Below are 13,184 nucleotides of genomic sequence, written 5' to 3'. Positions count from 1 at the left end.
CTTAATTGAGACTGCTAATCGTTCCACTGATCATTATTTTCCCACCTTTAACACTGCTTTCCTCACACTCTCATCCCATTTCCTTTTCTTCCTCTTCCAACAAAACACTCCCTCCTGCCTTTGACCACTGTACCCTGCTTTCTTTCACTTGCACTGTAAATATGGTGGTTCTCATAGTTCAAGCTCCTAGCCACGTACTAAGGTGCATAAATCGGTATTGCCCACACCCAAATCACGTGACACCCTGATCACGCAACGTTCTCACGTGATCCCGAGAAAGCCGTACATAATCGGGTTTTCACACTGTGCAAGTTTTTCAAAACGGAAGTTGTGATTCCTTCACTGCTGATAGGTATACGACTTCAAAAGACCTGCCTAAACATTACAGCGCAGGTCTAGCCCGACACTGCAAGCTTAGGGCACATGAAGCCATCAAGCTAATGTGCTGCAAACCATGTGGTCTCACCAGATTTCCGCTTTGGCTCATAGTAGTCTCCTTCGGAGATCTGTCGGACGAGGCGCTTGAAGTTGCTGCCATCGAAAGGCATGGCGCCATAGACCAATGTGTAGAGCAGCACGCCTAAACTCCAGCAGTCAACCTGCACAAGAAAGTAAAAGAAATGGTGAAATGTCTAGACAATTGCTTTCAGGTGTTCTAGATGCTGAAGGTCTCCAGACGCCTTCGAAAAAAGTGGCAGTGACGTGCGTAATGGCTGGCCGTTATGTTCATCTGCTGTTTGAAGTCATTCCGATGAAGTTGCGCAAAAATGTTTGTCCCAACAAAAACGACGTTCACCACAAAGTAATTTTACTGAAGAAATTTGCAGTTTTTTTTCACAGGACAGACATACCAGGAGAATTGTGTACTAAAATTCGTGACGCAGAAACAACGTATCAGATCTTTTTTTTAATTCTTTTTTTTTAATTCTTTCATTCAGTTAATGTTGAAAATAACGATCTTTTCAGGCATAATTTTCCTAGTGACTGCAAGCCTTCACAGAAATTGCTCTTGAATTCACTTCGCCATTTCAATGTTTTTTTTGGTCTGACGAAAAAATTAAGTTCCGAGACTATGCAATGCAGTTGCACGGAACAAGGCGGGCGACAAAAGTTCTGAACGTACAAATTATCTGTTTAAGGGGGCTCACTGGTCTTAAACCAAAAAAGTTTATTTTTGCAGTTATGATGATGAAAATTGGGGGGCACATGTAATTTCTCATTTTGATTGTAGATATCAAATTTGTTTTTGAGTAAAATGATTATATTCAAATTTATTTGGATTTTTATATTCAATTTTATGACAGCCTTTGTAAAAAAGCTGCTGGAGGGATGCAGCTAAACAGGGAACCAGTGAACTGCGCACAAATCAAAGAGTGCAATAAGACTAAATATTATATTACCATTCTATCTGGTCTGTAGCAGAAGTTACGACCATTTGAAGTTTGGGCTTGAAAGGTGGCAACCAAAAAAATGGTTTTGCCTTCCAGGCCCGAACTTCAAATGGTCATAACTTCTGCTACAGACCAAATAGAACGATAATGTTAGTCTTATTGCACTCTTTGATTTGTGCACCGTTCACTGGTTCCCTGTTTAGCTGCATCCCTCCAGCAGTTTTTTTACAAAGGCTGTCATTGTAAGCACCAGATTGTAACACGAAGGAGACTGCTTGGAACAAAATTGAAAAACAGCTCCTACGAAGTAAAGCCTCTGCAAAAACTTAATTTTTGTTGAGACAGCAGCTTCAGTGCAAGAACAAAAGTATATATACCCGAAGCATTTTAGGACATTCTCACAACAACACAGAGTGGCTGGCTGTAGCAGCAAACCTCGAAGAACAACAGGAAGGAACTGGTGGACCACATCATCAGAGCCCTCAGCGGCTGATTCGTCCAAGGCAGCTGATTCATCCCCACCATACCGATACTGATGAAGTTTCTATCTATCTATCAATCAGCAATTTTCTACATGAGTGAGAAGAGCAGTAGTCACCTCTGGTCCGTAGTATGGAGTGCCCTTGACGATTTCTGGCGATGCGTAGAGTGGCGAGCCACAAAACGTGCTCAAGAAGTGCCGCTCGTCGTAGACGTTGGAGAGGCCAAAGTCTGCAATCTTGGCGTTGCCTTTCTCGTCCAAAATGATGTTCTCGAGCTTGAGATCTCTGTGGCAAATCTTGTTCTGCAGGCGGACATGTAACATCAAGAAAGAGTGAGCATGTATGTTAGTTCATACCCACTCTTCTATTATAGTCTAATCTACGTGGGAGGTGGGACACAAGGACGACTAATGTGCACTTGCCGTATTTTCTCGCGTATAACCCGCACCAAAAATGTGAAAATTTCAGTGGCAAAGTAGGGGAGCGGATAATACATGGGGTTTTTCCTTTCATGCAGCTTCACAGCAATGTGCATTGTGCCGTGAAGCTCCTACACAGTAACACTAACTAAGCCTTCCATGGTAGTGATTGCACGAAGCATACAAGGACAAGAAGAAAAAAACAAGGACGAAAACAAGAAAAAAATCACAAACAACATGGATGGAACCGAAGATTACCTTGTGTACAACAGTGAGGACTGCGGCTAAAGCGATAGCTCTAGCGCGAGCAGTGCCATTGAGTGAATTGTGATTTTCACCTTGCAGTCAGTGTATTCTACTTGCTAAGTATGCGCTTTTTCTATCTACATAGTACATGATGTGTTACTTGAGCAGTAGCTTTGGTGCAGCCTTTCTTGTATCAAATGTGCGGGCAATATGCGAGGATTTTTTTATCTTTTCCGGAGGGCTGAAAGTGGGGGTGTGCATTATATGCAGGGCCATGTTATACGCGCGAAAATATGGTATACACCCTCAGCCACTTATTATCACTCAGTCCACTCACAAGGGTTTCACTTTTATCGTTTCAAACGCGCATCCACAAAAACAAAACTTGCACTCTGGGTTACCTCGCGATTCACTCACACTTATAAGTATGTACAGGTACAGTAGAATCTCGATAAACGGAAATCGCTAAAACGGAACAGTAGCGTGTAAGTTGGTTGGTTTTGTATTCAGATAACGTAAAAGAACTCTCGGCAATCGGGACTAAAATTTCCACGTCACCATGTAAACGGAACCAGAAATGAAACTTCTTGAGAAACTTAATGGCACGAGAATCAGCTTTTTACGGTTCCGGCTGTTTCGTTTTTTTTTTTTTTTTCTTCCTCCATGTCAGTTTTTTTTTTGCCCTCGTTGGCCTCGTAAGCCTCGTTTCGTTAGTGGTCAGCCGTGTTAGTGCAACGAATGCAACATCGCAGTTCTTGTTCCAGTCGTTCGGTCTCGATTCAAGGCGCCGAGGTTACAGGGCTCAGCTCCTGCCGCCTCATTCGTGCCATCGTGGTACTATTCATCTTGAAGGTGGAAGCGCTCACACAACAGGGACAAAAGTAGAAAACACAGACGCCACGGCGCTTTTCTACTTTCTAGTTTTTCTACTTTCTAGTTTTCTACTTTCGTCCCTGTAGTGTGAGTGCTTCCACCTTCAAGATGAACAGCTACCAACTAGCCCAATTGTCCGTTCTACTATGATGCTATTCGTGCTTCAGTACTACGTTGCCGTCTTCTAAATTCGGTGGCTCGTAAGCACTCGCGAAGCTGAGGCCACTAGCCTCCATGAAGATGCAGTTGCAAAGACTCGAACAAAAATAGTTAATGCATTTTGTAGTGCACAGCGACTCATGTTGCCCAATCAACTTTGTGAATGCCGTGCCTAAACCTCTTGTAGTTTTCTTGCTTTCTGAAAAACTATCAGCTACATTCACCTTCTAGTGCTTAGAGTTCCATGACATCGTATTAAGAGTGTGCACGCACATAAATTTGCTCTTTCACACATCTATTTCAGTAAACGGAACTCCTGTTAAACGGAACTAATTGTTTCGGTCCCTTGAAGTTCCGTTTATCGAGAGTCTACTGTAAATGGACTCGTGAGTGAGCAGGCCCCACAACTAGTACTCACATCCAGTCGTCCCACTCACAACAATCTCACTCACTTGAAAGAAATCATCTACAACAACAAAAACCCGCATTCAAACTCATCTTGAAATCCACTCATACACTCGTGAGTGAGTGCGGGAAAGGCATAGTAACTGGACCGGTAAGTGAGCCTGCCAAGCGACAAGCAAAAGTGTAACAGTCACTAAAAAGCACCTGAGCCCGCAGTTCTTTACCCACCTCCACATCCTGAAAGTATTTCTCTCACCTGATCACGTTCCTATGGGACTTGCTAATTTATGATCCACGAGCTTAAAAAGCATCGTGCACTGATACGAAAGGTTCTACAAATTCATAGAAATGTTCGTAACGGCCTGGTTTGCTTCTTTTAGACATACATCACTTCTTTACTGAGATGAAAAACAAACAAGAAACGTATTTTGGTTTATCAAATTTTCACAAGATGGTGCTAACAGTCTGGCAAGCAAGAGTTTTATTTTATGAATTCAGTACAGAAGTGGCATATCTCTAAAAGAAGAAAACTAGGACGTTCTGAACGCTGATACGTATTTGTAAAGCTTTCCGTGTTGATGCACAATGGTTTTTAAGTACGTGGGGAATGAAGTAATTCCCACAGCAAAGCAGTGGACTCAGTTCAGGAAACATTTGCAGACACAATTATTTCCCCATCATATTTGACAGGATCGGGGCACATCTGGGTTGTGCAATTCGAAGAGCGTGATGTGACTGTCAATGATAGCTGTAGGTTGTCACCAATTGATTTTTGGTGCCTTCAGGACTGCCTTCGTCGAACGCCCCTTATATTTTTCCACGACAGGTTTCTGCATATGTTTTTGTTTGATTGCTTACTGTCCCTGGAGTTGCTGTCTGAGGCAATGTCATGAACACTGCCGCACGGGCCACGTCTCCAGTCTCAAAAACTTGGTTGTAAGTAAAAATTACGTTCTAAAACTTTTTAGTTTCATTCAGCTTTTTTGCCAATCCCCGGCAGGGGATTGGCAAAAAAAATGTTCTGTTCTGAAATGTTTCGCTCAGCACACTCTGTTCAAAGGTTTGTTCTGGAACAAACCGCGATGCCGACTCGTTTTATATTTCCTGCGAAATTTTCCATCATCTCCTTTTGTAGGGTCGGCTTTTTCTCATTGCACATGTGCAGACAAGGAAGCTCCCTTTACAGGTTTACAGTGTGCATGCCAACATCCCCAAGGATGTCTACCACAACAAAATGCCTTCAGCGCAGCCGAATCGGTCAAGATGGCACAAGAAACTGCCACTTCTTATTCAACTGATTATTTCACATTAAAAAAAAATGGGAGTATGCGTGCATACCTTGTGGCAGTAGTAGACGGCGGACGCCACCTGACGGAAGATGCGGCGCGCCTCCTCTGACGTCAGCTCCTTCCGCTCACTGACGTAGTCGTAGAGCTCGCCTCCGCTGGCGTACTGCATCACCAGCACTATCTTGTCCTTGTTCTCGAACACTGCGGGAGGATGGAGAGCGACGGGGATGAAGCATCATGCCAAGGAATGCCAGGCTGACTAGAGCGTTCGACACAACATAAACCTCCACTGATACTTACATAGTGTGCTCGAGGTAAATAGAAATCGCTTACAGGAGCATAGGTGACCGGTAAAAAGCGCAAAGGCTCATGGGTACATTGTCTGCTCCCGCGGAGCCCAGCCACTTCCGGTTCGAGAGCTCTCCTGGCCTCCAGTAGGCCGGCGGCTTTCACGCGCGCGTGTGCTTGTTGTTTATCTGTTTCCACCGAGAAAAAAAAAACGCTCATGCATCGCGCAATAAATGTATAGCAACGATGAACCCTAGTAGGGGCTTTTCTGAAAGGTAAACACTCTGTGACCAATAAACAACACGCACACACACGCGTGAAAGCCGCCGGCGTACGGAGACCAGGCGAGATCTCGAACCGGAAGTGGCTGGAGCAGACGACGTACCCATGAGCCTTTGCACTTTTTACCGGTCACCCATTTAGCGTTTACAAAGCTAAGTGCGTATGTTATCGGCACCGCATCGGAAAACAACTCACTCTTCTCAAGAATTTGGTTTTTTCCAAAAATACGGTTTTAAAAAAAAGCCGCGTGTCGTTTTACTCTATTAGCATCCTGAGCCGAGGAGTCTAACTGAAGCCTCTAGATCAAAGCTGGAACAGCAGCAGCGAGATATCATACCAAATAAGCACTTCAGACTGTTTTATTTTATCCAACTCTTTTTTTTTTCCCTGTTTGAAAGATGCAACTAAGAAGTCCCAAGAACCCAACTTCATTAATTTTATCCAGTCCAATTGCGTCCTCCTTCGTGAAGTTGGCTTTTCCTCATTGCGCACAAGCTCGCAGCGAAGCATTGCTTACAAGGCATTACGTGATTTTTGACTGCATGCGAGGCAGCTCAGACTGCCGAGAAGATGCCTGTTTGGCTTTTCAGCAACATGCCCACCTGCACATATATTCTGCGACAACCAATAACACGCATCAATCAAAAACACAATGAAAAGAAATACAATGTAATTTTCAAATCTACTATTGTGCATCTGGCTAAGCCAAGGAACTAGAACAAAGCGTTCCTTTCTTTTCTTTTTTTTTTTTTGCACTTGAGGTTCTACGACGTCATCAGTCATGTAGAACAAGAAATAAACGGACTGAGATGGTGGCGACTGAGCTGTTTCTTTGTTCGCCGCATGTACACAAAGGTCCAACATCAGCCACTGCGATTCGGAGACGATTATACTCCAGCGAAATATCCTAAAATTGTTATTGACAAGCTTCAAGTCACATACACACGGGCAGTCACCTCATCACGCGACAGGTGTTGCCGATTCGGTAGGTGTGCAGTGCACCGTCACCTGTTCACAGGCGATGACAGGCCAGCAAAAGCACCTGGTAAACGGTGTACCAATATGCGCCCAGAATACCTAACTTTCCGGTGTGAATGGACTTACTCCAAACACAGCTTGCTGCGCGGTACTCTGCTGTCAAAGGGGCACTTTCTGATGAGGCTTCTGAACATAAAAAGACCTTGTTGGTGCGATTGACACCAACGTCAGTTTTTTTTTTTTTTTTAATTAAAGTGGTATTCTGTCTTCTTGGCTCCTTTAAAATTTTAACCTCCAAGAGAGAACTGCTTACGGCGGTTCTACAGCAAAACGTTATTTTCAAACAAATGCACGAGATGTGTCGAAATGGAGTTTATCTCAGTAGCGCCCTCGAACGTGTTCGACCTGCCGCAGAGTGGCTGTGCTCTGGTACGTACCTTCGTAGATGTGGATGATGTACGGGTGCTGTATGGAGGACATGATCTGGATCTCCCTCCGTATTCGTAACGAGTCCTGCTCCGTTTCGATCTTGGACTTCTTGATGGTCTTGATCGCCACCTGCAACCAAACACCCGGCCATTACAAATAAGAATTCACTTTATTTTATTAGCTACGTATACCAGTAATAACTATTTTAAAAATGTACATACACTGACAAGAGGGACAATTAGGTGAGAAGAAACAGCAGGCCCCCCTTGAAATCTTTAAAATACGATTTTATGCTACGAAATTAATCAGAAATGCATGCTCGCCGTCTATCCCGTCGACTGCGCGTGAAACAGCCAGCGCCACGAAGTAAATTTTTACCGATTTAAGCGTGTGCAACCGTTGGAAGGACAATGGAATTCGGCGCACAAGTTGCCAAAATTTGTTATTAGTGAGAACGAATCACCGGGGTTTTTCATACGCTTTTCGTGGACTATTATAAGGCACCGGAGACGGAATGAGGACGCATCACGTCTTTGTCGATTCTGAAACAACCGGAAGCGGTAACGCAAGAAAGAGAGAGAGAGAGAGAGAGAGAGAGAGAGAGAGAGAGAGAGAGAGAGAGAGAGAGAGAGAGAGAGAGAGAGAGAGAGAGAGAGAGAGAGAGAGAGAGAGAGAGAGAGAGAGAGAGAGAGAGAGAGAGAGATTCTGAAAAAATGTCTACTAAAGCATAATCATTCTTTCCAGCTGCTCTGCTATGCTACGCTGAGCACTTTTTTTAGGTCTGCTTCACAGCTATGCACGTATAAATTGCTGGGAAGACGTTTTGTCGGGGGCAATGCAAGCAGTTATATGGAAGTATGGAAGTCCTATGTTAGCTTCGCTGCCACACACGAGTGCATTGCTGGAAAGACCTCGGATGTGGGCTTTTCAATAATAAATTACAGAGGCCCCGTGGATCTCTGCACTGGCTTTCTGTTTAATGGGCCATCGTCCTAAAAGCGGCGGGGACGTACGCACCGGGCCAGAGGCACAAATTATGCGGGCATGACACGTCACCCCTACGCTGACGAATTGACACCAAGACTGGACAGAAGCGCCGAGTTGCTCGTTCAATGGCGTCCCAGTCTGCCAGCTCGAAACTTTATTTTCGCGGAACGCTCCCTCGAAAAAAGCTTGTGAACACTTCCATCGCAACACCCTTCCGTAACAATTAACCTACAACCTCCCCCGCCCTCCCCTATCCCAAGCGCCAAATTCGAAAGCAGCGTTTGCGTTGTCCAGAAGACAGTGTAAATTGCGTAAGCATACCAAACGTTTGGCATTTCACTCACAGTGTTTCGCAGGATGACAAAGCTCTCTCTCTCTCTCTCTCTCTCTCTCTCTCTCTCTCTCTCTCTCTCTCTCTCTCTCTCTCTCTCTCTCTCTCTCTCTCTCTCTCTCTCTCTCTCTCTCTCTCTCTCTCTCTCTCTCTCTCTCTCTCCTATACAACGTTAGTACATGCACGGCTCCAGAAACACGTGGAAGAGTAGCATGGCTCTTCTGCCACCTGAGGTCACCGGTAATAACAAAATTCCGATCGTTATCTCGTCGTTGCAGAATTCCACTGCCTACCTTCACGTCGTTCATTCTATACCGTCCAGCGAATGGGCTTTTTTTTTTTCTGTTTGAAGCGTACGTGCATGACAGCCTGCAAGACGAGTCAGGAACGCGGTAACAGATGTTTTAGCCTTCTCTTCATTTGAGTTTGTTTTGTTTTCCCGGAGACTCGTTTTATTCGATGCTTTAACGCCGGCGAAAACCAGCGTTTACTGCATCGGTAACACTAGTCGGTTCCATATACCACAGAACGTGCCTCGGTCCCGTCTCTTTCTGAACTTTGACGTTCTCGGCTTACTTTAATTTTTTTTAGTGACGCATACGCGACAACTTGCGTCAGCTGTCATTTAACAAAAGAGGAAACACGCGAGGCTATCAATTTCAGCGTGCCGTAGCTAGTTACGTATCTTAGCAAAGTTGCTCAACAAATGGAAGGGTGGCACGGGCTTGGCACGGTGTGCGCAATGCTTTGTAAAACTCACAATGTGCCGAAACACAAAATTTACACCATCTTCCCGCGAGGGGAACCATAGGGTAGATGCGACGCATCGGGGGTTGCCGTTGCGTTTCCGTTATGTTAGCGTGTGGATTGCTGTTGTTGTGTGTCCTATTTGTGCAACATGTTCATCCCCGATGCGTCGCATCTACCCCATGGTTCCCCTCGCGGGAAGATGGTGTAAATTTTACGGTTGCGCCGACCATCGCGATATCAGGCCTGTTAGTCTCTATTTCAAATCATTGGCGGTCACCGGAGGATGTCATCGGAGGAGCGCCGGCGGAACGACTGAGCGGAGCGGCGCAGTTACCGCGTTTATATGTACAGTGAGGGGAATGAGAGAGAGCAGCGCAGAGCAGCGCATGCGCATGTGTTAACCCGCACCCACGCACAGCTGGCACGGCGACGGAGCGAGCGCAGCCGAGCGCTAACACGCAGATGGCGCTGCGGTGAGAGCGGCGCTAGCGCGCAGCTGGCGCGGCGAGGAGAATGGGGGAGGGATGCGGACGCCGCCGGACTACGCCGGAGGGACAAGGCGGGTGAAAGAGATGCGTCGCATCTAAAAAGTGAAGGAACGAATGCACGAGTTTGAAGCACCGTAGCTGCACCCAGGTTTATGACTCGGTGCGCCATATGGTGAAGGGCTTCAGATGTAACTGCTTTCAGTTACCAGAAATCTACGCGGCACGCAGTGGCGGGTGCTTTTGAACGCGCGTCGCTAGCTGCTAGCTTCTGTCCTTTCCAGACACGGACATCTTCGGCTTTAATTTGGGATGATAATAATGGCGGCTGAGATTTCACTCACAACAAATTAACTGCGTCACGAATCGCCTGAGACCAACTACCGGCCGTAGATTCTCGTCTGTCGAGGGTCGCGTAGACGACCTCGGAGTATACCTTCCTCCAGCCGCGGATGCTTCAAGTTCCAAGAGCCAAATTGGCACAAGTTTTCAGTTTCTTTTGCGGGGGCTTTTTTTTTAGTTTTAAGCACGAAGATTTACACGTGGCATCACAAAACCCCGGATGATTATAGTCTTCTTGGCAGAGTTAGCGGTTGACCCACAGGGACAGTGAGACTGTCGACCAGATCTTCAGGCGATTCATGTCCAGCCTTTCGAAGGTAATGGCGGCTTATCGGCATTTTAAGAAATGCAAGGCAGAACACGTCAGCGTTTTTTTTTAGTTCCTTCGTTTTTTTTTTGTTGTTGTTATTATTGTTCGCACTGAACTCTGCATAGGTAAAGCATATAAACAGACCAATTCTGCAACATATGCCTGCGTTCAAGTCTACTTCCGATAGCTTGATACCGCACTCCATCTGTTTAAATCACTTGTGTTGGTTCAAAAAAAAAAAAAGAATTGAGAAGTTTCCTAATCCTTTTCAAAAGGAGGCTAGCTGTTTCCTGGATTCATAATTTACAAGGTCGAACGGAATAGTACTCCCACCATAGTGTCCTATTTGCGCCAGGCTTCACCAGAAGGCAGGCACAAAATGTCAACTGAACGCAGTTTTTTTTTTTTTTCCGCAGATACACTTGCGATCAGGAGCTTAGCCAGGGGGGGGGTGTTTCGCTGTCAAAACACCCCCCCGAAATTTTTAAAAATTTTTGAGCGGTGCAATCCCGCTCTGTCCCCTCCTAATATCGGCTTTTTTTACACGCTGTTCACACTCCCCATCAGTATATTAATGTAAAAGCAAAAATAAGAAAATTACATACGAAAATGAAATGACGCTGGCACGCAGGCTATCTTTCCTTTTTTCTCGCGGCGATATTTCTGACTGCGCCCTGCTAATGATATCCGACGTTGACGACAAATTCGGGTGCAGGACATTTGCCTGATTCGTGCATCACAACGTCATTCAATCCCCAACCTTCTTTTTAGGGTGAAGAAGCACTGATCACTTAATTACTCTCAAGAGAGAACGCGAGCGATGCGTTGAAAGACCAAGAAAGACAGTTCCCCCATAAAAGCGCTCGCTCTTTCAAGCGTACTTCAGATGAAATAGTAGACCGGTTAGAGCCGCTTTCCCGGGCCGGTTCAAGGCGGATCCGCGAAGGAGCAACGCGCTGGTATATATACACTGAAAACCGCCGCACTAAACGATTCAAGAGCGAGTTCCCGCTACCCGGTGTCGTAATTCGTGTAATTTAGGATGGTTTAAGCGGCCACGACAGCCGCCTTTGTTCCCCGTGACAGCCACACGTTGCACACTCACATTTATACACTTTTTTTCCTTCCCTCTTACTACATCCCGTCGGTCGTTCTATCCCCTTCGTGCCTTCTCCCATTCGTCTGTTTTCACCCGTCGCACGAGCGCAGACGCATCCAACACACCGCCGGCGTCTTTCAAGAGCAGGCCCCGGTTCTCGCAGCCGCGTGCGCGGACTCCGGCTGCGAGCCCGCCGGCGACCTCCATCTCCGGGGCCGGGCCATCATCGCCTCTCAGATCAGAAAGCCTCCTCTCCTCGCGACGTCATCGGAGCAGGACCAATCACAGGCGGACTTTTCGTCCCATCTTAACAGCCGAAACGCAGAGCACGACGTGGAGGATACGGCCACTTGAGCAAACCGAGCAGAAATGATGACACGGGCGCAGGCCCTGTCTTGTCTTGGGGGTGTGCGCCGGGTGCGCGCTTGGACCTACCTCCCCGAAGAGCTGGGCGACCGACTGGGTCCGGTCGCGGGCCGCACCTCGGAGGGAGCACTCGAAAATAGAACCCGGGCGCGCGACCCCCCCGAAAGCCGGCGGCGACAGCTTTCGCAGTAGGGCGCGGCCCAGCGCATAGGCGCGCGCGCACACACACACGCACGCACACACACACGCACGCGCGTTCTTTATGCAAGAAGCGCCACCGAGGTGCGGGTGGCGGCAGGACCGGCGTCCAGACACGTCGTCTTGCAACCCGGAGTAATTACAGCACCCTTCCAGTTCACTCCTCCTCCCCTCCTCCGTATTACCGACAGTGTATAGCCCTGTCTTTAGGGTGCACCCTTTTAAAACGCGCGGCTACGTCCTGCAGCAGGCGTCGCGCAAGCCGCCACAGCGCACGCACGCACACGGTCTGCCTCTACCCCTCGGGCGACGCTCCGCTATTCCTGCTATTCTGCTATTCTATCTAGCGCAACTTTCTCGCCCTTCCACCTCGCGCGCCTGTTTCGTAAAGCTCACTTCACGGCCGCGCTTTTCCGTCGCGACGGTGTCGAAACTGCGCCCGGAGGAAGCAGCGCCTGGCCGCGACTCCAATGCTGCTGCCCCGACGTGTTTTCTTTTCTGCGACGCCATCCGCGTCCCCTCCCCGCGAGTCTCCTCAAAACGGGACCATCACTACAGCGACGACTGTAAAACACTTTCGCAAGGGTTTGTTCATTGTGTCGACGTTTTTACGTCCGTCAACCACCAATGCACTTCGCGAGCCTGCTGCGGAAGTGGGAGCTTGCGAAGATGGACAGGATTAAATGGGACAGGAGAGCTTCTGGCAGGATCAGGCGGAATGGACCAGCATTGAACAAAAAGCTGCATAGAGTGCATAATACAGCAAGATTTATAACACGGAGGCGTTCCTTATGGCTAGGTTCGTTCGAGGAAATGAAGCGGCACAAACAGCAGCCCGAGCTCTCGTCTCCCGGGCCTGTGATGCCAGCACTGCCTCCCATGGAGCCAGATCAGCCCGTGATAGTCTACTCACGTACACAGACATCATGGAACATTACCGCCTCTCCCGCCGGAAATACCCTCCAGCCCGCTCATCCCTATCAGTGAAAGAGGAACGCCCTTGGCAGCAGCGTCAAACTGAATCCCTCCCCTGTTTAGCCATACTTCATCACATTCACCCCTCAGTGCATCCCAC

At 47.4% G+C, this 13,184-nt stretch overlaps 1 protein-coding gene across 5 annotated transcripts in view; it reads right to left on the bottom strand.

The window, feature by feature from the left end:
• The window catches only part of Nuak (Nuak family kinase 1), a 136,620-nt gene that overhangs the window by 16,601 nt on the left and 106,835 nt on the right, over positions 1-13,184 (bottom strand). For all 5 annotated transcript variants that reach the window (XR_013320230.1, XM_077690279.1, XM_077690281.1 and 2 more), the window contains exons 2-5: positions 7,250-7,370; positions 5,314-5,465; positions 1,990-2,175; positions 467-599 (exon numbers count right to left, since the gene is read on the bottom strand). Coding sequence is in view for 4 of the 5 variants with exons in the window: in XM_077690279.1 (XP_077546405.1) it covers positions 467-599; positions 1,990-2,175; positions 5,314-5,465; positions 7,250-7,370 (592 nt within the window). In the remaining variant the exon portion in view is untranslated. The remainder of the gene's footprint in view (positions 1-466; positions 600-1,989; positions 2,176-5,313; positions 5,466-7,249; positions 7,371-13,184) is intronic.

Source organism: Haemaphysalis longicornis, unplaced genomic scaffold, assembly GCF_048455015.1.
Source record: "Haemaphysalis longicornis isolate Haplotype H1 unplaced genomic scaffold, Haemaphysalis longicornis Haplotype H1 scaffold_10, whole genome shotgun sequence".
Classification (NCBI taxonomy): domain Eukaryota; kingdom Metazoa; phylum Arthropoda; class Arachnida; order Ixodida; family Ixodidae; genus Haemaphysalis; species Haemaphysalis longicornis.
The sequence above is the reverse complement of the archived record's forward strand: the minus strand, read 5'-3'. Positions and strand labels throughout refer to the sequence as shown.